This window comes from Leptonychotes weddellii, chromosome 9 (assembly GCF_054177405.1).
Source record: "Leptonychotes weddellii isolate Sample4059 chromosome 9, ASM5417740v2, whole genome shotgun sequence".
NCBI lineage: Eukaryota > Metazoa > Chordata > Mammalia > Carnivora > Phocidae > Leptonychotes > Leptonychotes weddellii.
Genome location: NC_138377.1, coordinates 55310031 through 55325240, shown reverse-complemented (window position 1 = coordinate 55325240; position 15210 = coordinate 55310031). Strand labels below are relative to the sequence as shown.

The window sequence follows — 15210 nt, the reverse complement described above, 5'->3', positions numbered from 1 at the left end:
CGCCTGGGTGGCTCATTCTGTTAAACGTCTGCCTTCAGCTCAGGTCATGATCCCAGGGTCCTGGGATCGAGTCCCGCATCCGGCTCCTTGCTCAGCGGGGAGCCTACTTCTCCCTCTGCCTTCCACTCCCCCTGCTTGTGCTGTCTCGCTCTCTGGCAAATAAAATCCTTAAAATTTTTTTTAAAAATTAAAAAAAAACAAAATTAAAGACAAAATTTTCTTTCTCTTTAAAAAAAGTAGTAGCATAAACAAGTGCTATTCTCCATCACATTAAAGGGAAATTATCAAGCACTTGTATGTTTTCATGTATTTTTTTTCTTTGTGGAGGGATCATCTGTTTTTTCCTGAGGTGTACGGTATGTACTTACAAGTAGCACTTGTGCCTGGAGTTCATAGTAAGAGAACTGGAGCTGTCTTTGGGTCGTATTAGTATTTAAGAAGTTCTTCTGAAACCTAGTGACTGGTATCTGTTTAATCTATGCATTTCATTAACTTGGATGATTAGAGCAGATGGGGGACCCTGATCAGACATGATATGCAAGTGTTAAAAATGGAAAATCTCATTGTTCCAGTTCATTTTGGATCTTTCCATCATCCAGCTGCTCTCTCCAAGGCTCTCTGCTTTCTCTTTACTTTTATTCATGTTAGTGGCTCTGTGCCTATTTATTGCTTCAGTCTTTTTTTTTTTTTAAAGATTTTATTTATTTATTTGACAGAGAGAGAGACAGCAAGAGAGGGAACACAAGCAGGGGAAGTGGGAGAGGGAGAAGCAGACTCTCCACCGAGCAGGGAGCCCGATGCGGGGCTTGATCCCAGGACCCTGGGATCATGACCCGAGCCAAAGGCAGACGCTTAACGACTGAGCCACCCAGGTGCCCCTATTGCTTCAGTCTTTTATTCACTTATTTCTTCACCACTAATTTGTTTCAGGCTCTTTTCCTAAAAACTTACTCCTTTTCTCTTTTTCTCATTTCAATTATATATTCTCTTTACAGGTCTTTGAAATAGCGACCATGCTTAATTATCTTATTTAACAAATTTAATGAATATTACTGGAGGGGCTAGGTTGTGAAAATCTTGAATGCGAGGGATTTTGGATTTTACTCTCTTACCTTGGAGTAGAGTTTTATTTATTTATTTATTTATTTATTTATTTAAAAGATTTTATTTATTTGAGAGAGAGAGACACACAGTGAGAGAGGGAACACAAGCAGGGGGAGTGGGAGAGGGAGAAGCAGACTTCCCCACAGAGCAGGGAGCCCGATGCGAGGCTCGATCCCAGGACCCTGGGATCATGACGTGAGCCGAAGGCAGACGCTTAACGACTGAGCCACCCAGGTGCCCCTGGAGTAGAGTTTTAGAAAGGTAACTGCCAACACACACACACACACGCACACACACACACACACACACACACAAAGGTTGGAGAGGGATTAAGATTGGAAATAAGATCTATTTGGAAGCAATTGTAGGTTTGAAAGAGAGATGATGAGATCTTGAGTTAAGAACTAGGGAAGGAGAGAAGGCAATTGAATCGATAGAAGCTGATAGTAGTCTGTGTAAGAGAAAGGAAAGGATAAGTTGATTGAGTAAAAAAATCAAGTAGTTTTGAATGCCTCCATTTGGCTAGGCCCTGTGGGTGTTTGGTGATATAAGATCTATTATAATGGCATTCACAACCTAATTGGGAATATAATACTTGACAGTTTACAGTAGTGCATAAGAAGATAGTATAAGGGAAGAAATTACTTTGGGGAGAAACAATCTCTGGTAGCTCTATGGAGAAGGTTAGAGTTGAGTTTGATTTATAGGTTACACTATTAATGTCAGCTACTGGGTCCCCTGTAGGCAGATTTAGATGTGAAGATGAAGATTGGATGACCAAAGGAGAAGTGAAGGGAAGAAGGAGGTCCACAGTAGGGTACCATTATCTCCTTAGCCCTGTCACAGTATATCACCCACTCTTCTAATTAAACCATTCTAGGGAAGTATTCTGAACTTTTCAGAGCTCTTGCCTGCTGAGTTTCTAAATAAAATGCCTATCTTTCGGTTCTGTAGGAATCTGACCTCCTAATGATCTGGTTTTGCGATCTTTTTTTTGTAGTGTTCCTGGAGAACAATGGAAAGGACAGTTCACAACAGTCAAGGAAAGGTAAAGGCCAGTATTTAATTTTTAACTTGCTTGATGTGGGTTTAGTAGGTTTTGTTGCTACTGATCGAAATTTTTTTAAGAATACATTAGAGATAGGATAATTAAGAGAGTACCCAAGAAAAAAAGCCATGTTTTGCATATGGAGAATTTTCAGTGCTCAAAATGTTTTTCCCATAAAGTGGTGTGAGCCTTGTGTGAAGTCTCAGAGATATTTTCCTCTACAGATTTGGGACCCAGTTGTGTTTTGAGAATGAATTTAAAAACTGGGTGCCCAGCAGTCTACTTTTTTGGGTTTTCTGGCACACCTAATGTGTGTTATTATCAGGTTTATAAAAAATTGGATGCATGTGATGATCACAAAGATTATAATGTTCTTTTTTTTCATTACTCTTCAATTTCCTCTTGTCCTAGGATTATTCATTTTAGAAAAAGTTTTTTTCCAGGATACCATTTAACACAAACTATTGTAATTACAGCGGTCAGTGTTTGGGCTGTGGAAAAACCATGGAGTCTATTCACCTGAGTCCAGAAGAGTATGAATTTCTTAAGGGCAAAATCATGAGGGATGTGATAGATGGAGGTGATCAGTACAAAAAGACAACACCTCAGGTGAGTCCTGAACAGATTTTATTCCTTTTGTGGATTGCTTGTCTAGAATAGGAATTGGCAATTTTTTTCTGTAAAAGACCGAATAGCGAATATTTTAGGCTTTGTGGGCCATATGGTCTCTGCTGCAACTTTTCAACTCGAAATACAGTACATAAGTGAATGAGAATGGCTGTGATCCATTAAAACTATATTTATGAAAATACACTGTGTGCTGGATTTGGCCTGCTGGCTACAGTTGCCAACATTTAGGAGAGACTGCTTTAGAATTTAGCAGAATAATTGGGGTAGACTATCATCCATCTATTGGAGTCAGTCCTGTTTTATCTAGGCATAGGTCCACTTAAGCCAAAAAGATAGGTGCTCATTTTTTTGTCTAAGTACTTCCAAAAAACTGTGTTCAGTAACTCCCATGAAAACATGGTTTCATGTTTTGTAATTCCTATCTTTTGTAATATCCTATCTCTGATGTATTCTTAAAAAATTTTTGATCAGTAGCAACAAAACCTACAACTTCTCTAATGAAAAGAGTTTAAGGTAGCTTGACAAGATTATTTCCAGATTTTCTTAGTATTGAATTTGATTCCGTTAGTCATTTTTAATAGCTTCATTTTGCTAATCTTTAGTACTTTATACTGGTTTATTAAGATTAAGTTGAAGAACTAAAATGCTTTTACCTTGGGGAAAGGTCGCTTATTATCTTAGTAAATGCTTTTTCTTCAAGGTACCAAATAGAAACAAGAAGTGAACATTGTTCTGCCTTCTTACTTTGACTTAAAATTTTCATAGAATGCCCTTAGATCATACGAAGACCTTTAATCTTCAAAATAAAGTCAAAATATGGTCCATAAAAACATGAGCTTCATTTTATGGAATAACTTTTAGCTGATTTTATTGATAAAATTAGAGTTAAGACTTACTAAGTGATGCTAAGTACTTTACATTCATTATCTTATATCTTATTTAATCCTTATAACCACCCTATATGGTACTGTTTTATTTCTCTTTTACAGATAGAGTGATTGAGACTTTGGGAGATTAAATCTGCCCAAGGACACCACACTAATAAAATCTAGGTCTGACTGACCCCAAAACCTTTGCTGTCACACTCTATTGCCTTTCATTGTTTGAAAAGTTCCAGTGACAATCCATAGTTCCATATATACCTGACAGCCAGCTGGTTGTAGCAGCTCTTAATGCTTTAGGAATTTCTGCCAGCTGAAATACGATTTGAACAGATAAATTTCCTTTCTCTCATCAAACATCTATTGGACACTTATGTGTATTTTCTGAAGTAGATGTTAAGATAGATACAAGGTTGTGTGCAACTCATGCTGTTTGTTACCAAAGACTTAACCATTTCTGTTGTGGACTAACTGAATAGTCTTCCCACCTTTCAACTTTTTATTTAATAAAAAGAGAGAAATCTTTTATAGAATACCAGTTAATAAATGTCGAAGGAATGAAATAACTAGAAAATCACCACTTTACAACCTCCCAAAGTAGAAATCATCTCCATGATGCGAAAAACACTGGGTGAAGAGTTAACAGGATATCTGCAAGAATGACAGGACATCTGCATTGGCCTCACGTATTACTCCACTCTCTTTTTTTTTTTGGAGCTCCTGCTTTTTATTTTTTTAATTACCTTTTCTAGACATGAGGACTTTTTTTTTCTTTTTTTATTAATTGTGTTAGAATCTGTCCTTTACCACCATCATTCTTTTTGATGCTCAGATTATCCTGGATTTATCCTTTGGGAGCCCCTTCAAGCCAGCTCCTGTGTCTTTTTGATATTTCCTCCACTACCCTATCAGTTTTTGCCCCCAGTTTTTTTTTTATATATAAATTTTATTTATTTATTCATGAGAGAGAGAGAGAGAGAGACAAAGGGAGAAGCAGAGGGAGAAGCAGGCTCCCCACTGAGCAGGGAACCTGATATAGAACTCGATCCCAGGACCCTGTAATCACGACCTGAGCCGGAGACAGATGCGTAACGGACTGAGCTACCCAGGCACCCATTATCCCCAGTTTTTGCACTTCTCTTATTTCTGGCACAGGATGTCCCAGGTTCTCACCTTGAAGTGCTTCTGTCCCAATGATGGAATCATAAATTGAATACTTTTGTTTGACACCTCTCAATGGTTAAACATTGCTATACTTCCTTTTTAATGTATATCACTTTAATTCTCATTTAATGGAGGTAAGATTTGTTAGTTTTCTCTGTTGGCAAAGACTTAGAACCCAGAGCAAATCTTCCCCGTGGAGAGTGTTACACTGTTAAGAGGGGTTGCAGGCTCCAGACTATGGTGAGAATAGCAAAGAGTAGTCATATATCTAATTACTGTAATTCACAGAGCAACTGGATATGTTCACAGAAAGATTGGAACATTTTAGGTCAAGGGAAATTATTTTCTCTTCTTCTCTTTCCAGGTATGCTTCCCTTTTTCCCCACTGAAGGTCTCCAATCCTGTATTGCATGTCTTGTCACACCGCCTTTCACCTTCAGGCTATTAACTTAATAATAATAATAATTGCTACCATTTGTGAAATGATTGCCATATGTCAGGCACTTATAGATCTGTTACACTCAAAACAACCTTGCAAAGATATCACCATTTTGAATATGGGGAAGCTCAGGATAAGCAATGTATCCATGGGTAAAGAGTAGCAAAGAAAGTCTACGATGTGGCTGGCTTGTGCAGGGTTTGGTTTTTGTAGTATCGGTGAGGTAGAAGGGGCAAGGATGGATCCAGAACACTGCTGGTGGATTGGAGTAGAAGCAACTCTTTCTGGGACTAGAGGGAAGGAATTAGGATAGTGGACAAGTTAAGTGTGTTGGTGCAGCAAAGAGTTGAAAACATATATTCACATCTCTTAATTTCTCTGAAGAGCCTGAGGTAAATCGGTCATTTGAAGGTGAGAGAGAGTATGCTAGCCTAAGCCTAAGGGACCTTGAGGAGAGTTTTAAGCTTTGGAAGTTTGGATTATTTGTGAGAGGATTGGGGAAAGTGTTGCTGGGTGATGCGGAAGCCTCAGCTGGGGCCAGAGCATAAGTTTGTAATGGCATTGATCTGTGAGACATTTTCAGCAGTCCTGGGCCATCCAGGTATAGGAATAAAGAGGGCAGATAGATGGGATGGTACAGGACTTTGCTAGTCTGGTACAGTTGGAAAACAGGAGTTGAGGGTGTAGGTGAGAGGATAGCGCAATGAAGGGACCATGAGATCAAGCTTGATAGGAAGTAAAGATGGGTGGGAGCTCGTGGATTAGGAGACAATAGAGATAAAAGTGGATTGGAGGTTTGTGGAGGTTGAAGAGCGAGCATGAGAGTGAGAATGACAAGCAGGAGATTTTGATCAGTGTGTATTAGAGGTTAGATTTCAGAGGTAGAGTGCTCTGCAGTGATGACAAAGTCCAGAGTGTGAGAGTTCAGTAGATGAAGAAACAGAGCCAAAAGTGCTAGTTGGTCGTCCACAGATTTATTGAAAGTGTCTGTATGATAATTTTTAAAAAATAATAATTGTAGCCATATTTACAGATTGCTTCCCAGGTCCCAGGTAATGTGCCTTGTTACTTAGGCTGGTGATGAAGAACTGAGTCAGGTGGCAAATTCTTGAGAAATGTAGAAGTGCCTGGGGTGACACAAGGTGCTAGCAAAGAGGAGGAGTCAGCAAACTATGGCCTGCAGAGCAAATCTAGCCCACTATGTGTTTTTATAAATAAAGTTTTATTGGAACACAGCCACACTCATTCATTTATGTATTGTCTGTGGCTGCTTTTTCCTTGCACAATTGGGTACATATACAAGAGACCATGTGGCTCATAAAACCTAAACTGTTTACTGTCTGGCTGTTTAAAGAAAAATTTGCTGACCCCCGGTATGAGGTGAGGAGTGGAGACATAGTGACTTTGAAGGAGCAGCGGGTACTAGAAGAGGGCCTCTTTGTCCTCAGTCCTATAGCATGCTTTGAGAGAATGCATTACTTAAGAACTAAGTAACTAGGAAGTTATTGATAACTTCAGGAAGAGCAGTTTCAGCCTTACACTGGGGGCCAAAGCCAGCCAAGTTAGAGCAACTTAGTGAACACACATTGAGTGTAAACTATACTTCTGAGAAGTTTAGATGAAAATAAGAAGCAATGGGATAGTTGTGGCTGGAGGATGGTAGAAATCAAGGGAGGATGTAGGGATGTGGGAGAGACTTGTGCATGTTTAGGTGATGAAGAAAGGGTGTCAGTAAAGATAAACATGTTAAATAAGCAGGACAGGTAGGGGAGAGAATGGATGATGAATGAGCAAGGTTCAGAAGTAGGAGGGGCTGCCAAAAAGAGCGCAAATGTGGGAAGTTAGAAAGGAGAGGCCTCATCTGAGACTGTAGAAAAGAAAGTGAATATGGGTGCAGATATAAATATGTCGGTGGAGGGAGAGAAGTTTGAAGGAAATGACATCTGTGTTAAATGGGTACAGGTGAGAGGTTGGAGTCAAGTAGAAAGTCTAGTCGACACCAGATGGGAGTCTGTTCAACATTAGAGACAGTGAAGAAAGTTTGGAATGGTTGTTAAGAAAGAATTGGGGAGATGCTAACTCCAGGCAGGATTGTGGCAGGGGATGGGTGCTGAGATTTGAATCAGTAATTTGTAGACTTGACTTTACATGATTTAATATTTTTCTGACAGAGCTTGGCTCACCTGGAATGGTAGTAGTGAAGATAAAATGTAGCATTGGCTCAGATTTTGGGTTTTGTTGGTGAGGTGTGACAGTATGATGGGGAGCAAGGGAAGGTCGTTCGTTTGACAGAGTAGTTAACATGATTGCTATGGCGCTCAGACTATATGGGGAAGGAGGGAAGGCCAGAGAGCACTGTCTAGGAGAGTTCAAGGGACCAGCAGTCTCAGTGTAGGGTAGAAGAAAAGGTTTAATGGTGATTAACATAACAATAAAAAATTAAAAAAAAGAAGAAGAAGAAAAGGTTTAGTGGGAGTAAAGGAAAGAATACTAGAAGGCTGAGGTTAGAGAGCAGGTGAAATCTTTGAGGCTAAGATTTGACAGGAAGAGCCATTCCAGGCACTGGCCAGCACCAGTGTCCAACTGTCAGGGTTTGGCATGCACCCCACAGTAAAGTTTAGCTCCAGAGTATCATTTCCCAAAGATTTTTCATCTCTTGTTTTGTTTTTGCTTGCCGTTTATATTAATCTGTGGGGGCTGCTATAATAGAATATCACAAACTGGATCGTTTAAACAACAGAAATTTATTTTTGCACAGTTGTGGAAGCTAGATGTCCAAGATCAAGGTGTTGGCAGGTTTTGGTTTCTCTTGAGGCTTCTCTTTTGACTTGCAGGTCACCCCCTTCTTGTTTTATCCTCATATGGACTTCCTCTGTGCTTGAGCGTCCCAGGTATCTCTGTCCAGCACACCAGTCAAACTGGGTTAAGGCCCATCCTTATGACCTCATTTTACCTTAATCACTTCTTTAAGGGCTTTATCTCCAAATGCAGTCTCATTCTGTAGTGCTTGGGGCTAGGACTTCAACATATGAATTCTGAGGTGGTCACAATTCAGTCTATGACACCATTCATTGCATTATATATTAAAACTATATCATGTTTATCACTTTAAATTATTTTGTGCTGGGAGCAAGTAGCTGGAGCTGACTTCAATACTGCTTTCTAAATCTTGCTTATAATTTAGGAATGTGAGGTACAAACCAAGGAGTAAATATCACATCTTTGTCTACTTTAAAAAAAGTATGATGTCAGCTGACCTCCCTAAGCACCTAAAATGAGAATTATCAAAATTATTTCAGGCTTAGGGCCACCTGGGTGGCTCAGTTGGTTAAGCGTCTGCCTTTGGCCCAGGTCATGATCTCAGGGTCCTGGGATTGAGCTCAGCATCGGGCTCCCTGCCCAGCAGGGAGTCTGCTTCTCCCCCTCTTCTCCCTCTGCTCCACCCCCTCCACGCTTGCTTTCTCTCTCTCTCAAATAAATAAATAAAATCTTTACAAAAATTATTTCAGGTTTATATGTTTTCATCAAAAGAACTCTTGTTCAAAACAAAGTAAATGAAACGGCGCACTCTGATGATGTGGATTTCAACCTTGGCTGCTGGTTAGGATAGTATAGGAGATGCCTAAAAATTAAGGATACTTGCACTCCACCCCCTCGAGATTTTGGTTTTAAGTGTACAGTTAGTTCAGTGATATTAAATACATTCACATTGTTGTGTAACCATCACCATCATCCATCCCCATAACTCTTTTCATCTTATAAAACTGAAACTATACCTATTAAACAGTAACTCTCCATTCTCTCCTTCCTCCCAGCTGCTGGCAACCACCACAATACTTCCTGTCTTTATGATTTTGACTGCTGCAAGTATCTTATATAAATGGACGTATTTGCCTTTTTGACTGGGTTATTTCACTTAGCATAATGTTCACAAGGTTTATCCATGTTGTAGCATGTTGCAGAATTTCCTTTTTAAGGCTGAATAATATGCCATTGTATGTATATACCATATTTTATTTATCCAAGTGTCAGTGGACACTTGGGTTGATCAGACATTTTAGCTATTGTGAATAATGCTGTTTATGAGCCTGGCCTACAGATATCTCTTTGAAACCCTGCTTGCAATTCTTTTGGGTATATACCTAGAAGGGTTATTGCTGCATCATGTGCTAAATCTATTTTTAATTTTTTGAGGAACTGTGTTCCACAGTGGCTGCACTGCTTTACATTCACACCAACAGTACACAAGGGTTCCAATATCTCCACATCCTTACCAACACGTACTGTTTTCTGTTTTGTTTTTTTTAATAGTATCTATTCTAATGGGTGTGAGGTAATATCTCATTATAGTTTTGACTTGTATTTCCCTAATGGTTAGTGATGTTAAGCATCTTTTCATGTGCTTATTGGCCATTTGTATATCTTTGGAGAAATGTGTATTCCATTCCTCTGCCCATTTTTGAACTGGGTTTTTGGTTTTTGCTGTTGAATTTTAGGTGGTCTGTATATATTCTAGATATCAGTCTCTTATTAGGTAATATGATTTACAAATATTTTCTCCCATTCTATGGGTTGTCTCTTTACTCTGTTGATAGTGTCTTTTGATGTGCGAACATTTTTAAATATTGGGAAGTCCAGTTTGTTTATTTTTATTACCATGTGTCTTTGGTGTCATAGCCAAGAAAATCATTGTCAAATTCTATGTCATGCAGCTTTTGTTCTGTTTTCTTCTAAGAGTTTTACTCTTTTAGGTCTTATATTTGATTTGATTCATTTGAGTTCATGTTTGTATATGGTGTTAGGTAAGGGTCCAACTTCATTCTTTTGCGTGTCAGTATCTAGTTTTCCCAGCACCATTTGTTGAAGAGACTGTCCTTTCCCCATTGAATGGTCTTGGCACCCTTGATAGAAATCATTTGACCATACATGAGATGTTTTGGGTTTGTGTCTGTTCTGTTGGTCTATATGTCTGTTTTTATGCCAGTACTACGCTGTTTTTTTTGGGGGGGGGTTGGATTTTATTTATTTATGAGACAGAGAGAGAGGTAGAGAGAGAGAGAGAGGGAGCTCAAGCAGGGGGAAGAGCAGAGGGAGAGGGACAAACAGACTTCATGCTGGGTGTGGAGCCTGATGCGGGGCTGGATCTCAAGACCCTGAGTCATAACCCCAGCCAAAATCAAGAGTCGGCTGCATGGGCGCCTGGGTGGCTCAGTTGTTTAAGCGACTGCCTTTGGCTCAGGTCATGATCCTGGAATCCTGGGATCGAGTCCCGCATCGGGCTCCCTGCTCAGAGGGGAGTCTGCTTCTCACTCTGACTTTCCCCGTCTCATGCTCTCTCTCTATCACTATCTCTCTCAATAAATAAATAAAAATCTTTAAAAAAAAAAAAGTCAGCCGCTTAACCAATTGAGCCACCCAGGTGCCCCTGGTACTACACTATTTTGATTACTGTAGCTTTGTAGTAAGTTTTAAAATCAGGAAGTGTGAGTTTTGTTCTTTTTTAAGATTGTTTTGGTTATTCAGGGTCCCTTGAAATGCCATCAATTTAGGGTGAGTTCTTCTGTTTCTGCAAAAAATATCATTTGGATATTTATAGGGATTGCATTGAACTTGTAGATTGCTTTGGGTAGTATTGATGTTTTAACAATATTAAGTCTTCCAATCCATAAATATGGGATGTGTTTCCATTTATTTATGTCTTTAATTTCTTTCAGCAATCTTTTGTAATTTATAATGTTTTTTACCTCCTTGGTTAAGTTACTTCCTGGGTATTTCATTCTTTTTGATACTATTGTAAATAGAATTGTTTTTGTCATTTATTTTTTAGATTGTTCATTGTTAATAGAAATGTAACCAATTTTTGTATGTGGACTTTGTAACTTGCTACTTTGCTAAATTGATTTATTCTAGCAGCTTTTTTTAGTGTGGAATCTTTAGGATTTTCTGGATATATGATCAAATCATCTACAAAGGTAATTTTACATCTTCCTTTCTGATTTGGGTGCTTTTTATTTCTTTTACTTGCTTAAATTGCTCTGGCTAGAACTTCCAGTATATATTTAAATAGAAGTGGTGAAAGCAAGCATCCTTGCCTTGGTCCTAATCTTAGAGGAAAAGCTTTCAGTCTTTCACCATTGAGTATGATGTTTGCTGTGGGTTTTTCATATATGGCTTTTACATTGAGATAGTTTCCCTCTATTTCTAGTTTTCGGTTTTTTTAATCATGAAAAGGGGGTTTTATCAAATGCTTTTCTGCATTCAATTGAGATGATGATCATGTGTTTTTTTTCCCCTTCATTCTGTTGATGTGGCCTCCTACACTGATTGATTTTCATATGTGGAACCATCCATGCATTCCAGAAACAGATCCCACTTAGTCATGCGGTGTGTGATCCTTTTAATATACTGCTGAATTTTGCTTGCTGGTATTTTGTTGAGGATTTTTTCATCAATTTTCATGGAGCATCTTGGTCTGTAGTTGTAGTTTCTTTCCCTGGCTTCAGTATCAGTGTAACACTGGCCTCAAAGAATGAGTTGGGAAGTAGTCTCTCTTCAATTTTTTGGAAAAGTTTGAGAAGGATTGGTATTAATTCTTTAAATGTTCAGTAGAATTCGCCAGTGAACCATCAGGTCCAGAGCTTTTGTTGTTGTTGGGAGATTTCTTTTACTGATTCTATCTCCTTACGACATATAGGTGTATTCAGATTTTCTTTTTCTTTGTGAGTGTGCTTTGTTGTCTGAACCTCTGATCAAAAGCAGCAATCAGCAGAGTGTAGATCCCCACTATTTGGAGGACGGATCCTTTTTGTCTGGCTCCCATAACAGGTATGCAAGCTGCTCTAGGAACATGGCAGTTGCCTGCCATTTGGCGTGGGGTGAGGGATAGGTAGCTATTGCTGCGCTAGGAGCTAAAACTGAACAAAATTAAGGACAGTTTCTCATCCAAGGCCTCCCCTGCAAGTTGCAAGCCTTCAACAGACTCCAGAGTTCCAAAGTAGTTACATCAGTTTCTGTCAGTGTAATTGTTGTCTAGGTGGGAGAGACAGATTCTTGGAGTTTCCATCTCCGCCATCTTCCCTTCAACTTGAGTTTTGACACATATATACCTCTGTGGAGCTGTCACCACCGTCAGTATAATGAATGTATCTATCACCTCCAAAAGTTTCTTCATGCCACTTTGTAATGACTCCTGTACCTCACTCTTGCTCCCCCACCCCACCCCCAGGTAAACACCATAGAATCGTACCATATATAGTGGTTTTTGTCTTTTTTTTTTATATTCAGTACAATAATTTTGAGATTTCATCCATGTTTTGTGTCTCAGTCATTTTTAGTCCCGAATAACATTCCATTGGGTGGCTATACCACAACTTGTAAATTTATTCACCTATGGATGGACATTTGGGTTATTTCCAGTTTGGGGCTATTAAAAATATAGTTAATAAGAACATTCTTGTGGAAGTCTTTGTACTTTGTGCTTCTGTGTTTATTTACTAGGGATGCTGTAACAAATTGCTATAAACTGGTGGCTTAAACAACAGACATCTATTCTCTCATAGTTGTGGAGGCTAGAAGTCCAAAATCAAGGTATTGACATGGCCATGCTCCTTCTGAAGGCTCTAGGAAAGAATCCTTACTTCTCTTTTCCTAAAGCTTCACAAGCTCCCAATTTCTGGTATCCTTGGTTTTTCTGGGCTGTTAGCCATATTTCTTCACTCTCTGCCTCTTCTTTGTATGCCATCTCTTCCTATAAGCACATCAGTCATTGGATTTAAGGCCCACCTTATTCCAGTACAATCTCATCTTAACTAATTACATCTGCATCCAGAAAAGGCCACATTCTGGGTGGACATGAATTTCAGAAGGGATACTAACCCACTACAACTTTTCTTTCTCTTGGATACGTATCTAGCAGTAGAATGATTGGGTCTTATGGTGGGTGTGTGTGTAGCTTTTTAAGAAACTGCCAAACCATTTTCCAAAGTGGTGTCCCATTTTACATTTCTACCAGCAGTATATGACTATTACAGTTGCTCCATATCCTGGTCAACACTTACTATGGTCAGTCTCTTTACCTTTAGCCACTCTAATGGATTTGAAGTAGTATCTCATCATGGTCTTAATTTACATTTTCCTAATGGCTGATGATGTTGAGCATCTTTTTATGTGCTTAATTGCCATCTGTGTATCTTCTTTGGTGAGATGCCTGTTTAGATCTTTTGCCCATTGTTAAAATTGGGTTGCTTTCGGGGTGACTGGCTGGTCCAGTCGGTGGGGCGTGCAACTCTTGATCTCGGAGGTGTGGGTTTGAGCCCCATGTTGGGTGTAGAGATTACTTAAAAAATAAAATCTTAAAAAAAAATGGGTTGCTTTCTTATTATTTAGTTGTAACAGTTTATGTATTCTAGCTAAACTCCTATGTCAGATATGTCTTCGGCAAATATCTTCTCTCAGTCTGTGGCTTGCTTTTCATTTTTATAAAATAGAGATTCTGATTTAATTGTTCTGGTTTTGGGGCCCAGACATCAGGATTTTCAAAAGCTCCCAGGTGATTTTATAATGCAGCCCAGGGTCAAGAACCACTGCTTCTAATGTGAGGTTTTGGTTTATAACCATACCACCCTGAACACACCCCATCTTGTCTAATGTGAGGTTTTGAGGAGCCCTAATGTATGTATGGCAGCTTCTTTTCTACAGGATAATTTTGGGAGAAAACCTCAGTCATTTTAGCTTTTCTGCTTTAAACCTTTGTTTACTGTACTTAGACATCACAGCCAGCAGATGGCAATAGTATAACATGTAAAAATTATTCTAGGTTTTACAGCCCGATCAGTCAGGTTAAAGGATTTGGCAAGCTTCTTTTATTACTAAATTGAAAGATATCTATGCCATTTTGAAGTCTGGTTAGTGATAGCAGATAAAGATGGGAGCTGTATATGTGAATTTTAAGTGAACAAAGCAGAACTCCAAATAGTATGCATGTCCTACTGATTTAACTATATGAAACTAATTGAGAGAACATCAGTGAAGATCAAAAAGTGCGTTTGGAGCTATGTGGATACTGTTAGTTTAATATTAGTAAGATCTTTCCCCCTTATTTTCCTTCATTCTTAGCAATAAATTACATTATAGTCAGTTTTTTTTTTTTTAATTCAACTGTTAAGGTATGAGTTCAATTTTTCTTTAATCTTTTTATTAGGGAAAATTTCAAACATATGTAAAAGGAGAGAGACTAGTATAACAAACTCCCAGCTCGATGATTATTAACTCATGGCCATTCTTACTTCACTTATACCTCCACCTGTTCTTCCCTTGCCCGTCAGATGATTGTGAAGCAAATCTGATCTTAATCATTTGTCCTGTAAATTATAAATTCACTTCACTTGTTTCTCGTACCTTAAAAAATACTCCTTTGTAGAGTGATTTTTCTTAAAGCCTAACAAATACTTGAGAATAGCAAAAATCTCTACACCCAATGTGGGTCTTGAACTTACAACCCCGAGACGAAGAGTCACACACTCCGCTGACTGAGCCAGCCAGGTGCCCCAAGACCCTTTTACATTCTTTTTTTTTAAGATTTTATTTATTTATTTGACAGAGAGGGAGAAGCAGACTCCCCATTGAGCAGGGAGCCCAATGCAGGGTTCGATCCCAGCATTCTGGGATCATGACCTGAGCTGAAGTCAGACGCTTAACCAACTGAGCCACCCAGGCACCCCAAGACCCTTTTACATTCTTAAAAATTAAGGAGTCCTGAGAGCTTTTGTTTATGTGGGATTTTATCTATTGATAATTAATTAATGGATTAGAAATTAAAACCGAGAACCTTTAAAAATATGTATTAATTTCTTTGAAATAACAATATAAAAACTATTACATGTTAATATAAATAACATTTCCTCAGTAATAACTGTTGTCCAAAACAAAACAATCTGTGAAAAGAG

The 15210-nt window shown here is 38.7% G+C and overlaps 1 protein-coding gene across 5 annotated transcripts in view; it reads left to right on the top strand.

The window, feature by feature from the left end:
• Positions 1-15210, top strand: part of PRORP (protein only RNase P catalytic subunit) — a 42542-nt gene that overhangs the window by 1931 nt on the left and 25401 nt on the right. For 3 of the 5 annotated variants that reach the window (XM_081830639.1, XM_081830638.1, XM_081830641.1), the window contains 2 exons: positions 2105-2152; positions 2629-2761. In XM_081830639.1, coding sequence (XP_081686765.1) covers positions 2105-2152; positions 2629-2761 — 181 coding nt within the window. Of the gene's footprint in view, positions 1-2104; positions 2153-2628; positions 2762-3771; positions 3796-9081; positions 9526-15210 lie in introns of those variants that run through there. The other 2 variants (XM_081830640.1, XM_081830642.1) reach the window with 2 other exon arrangements.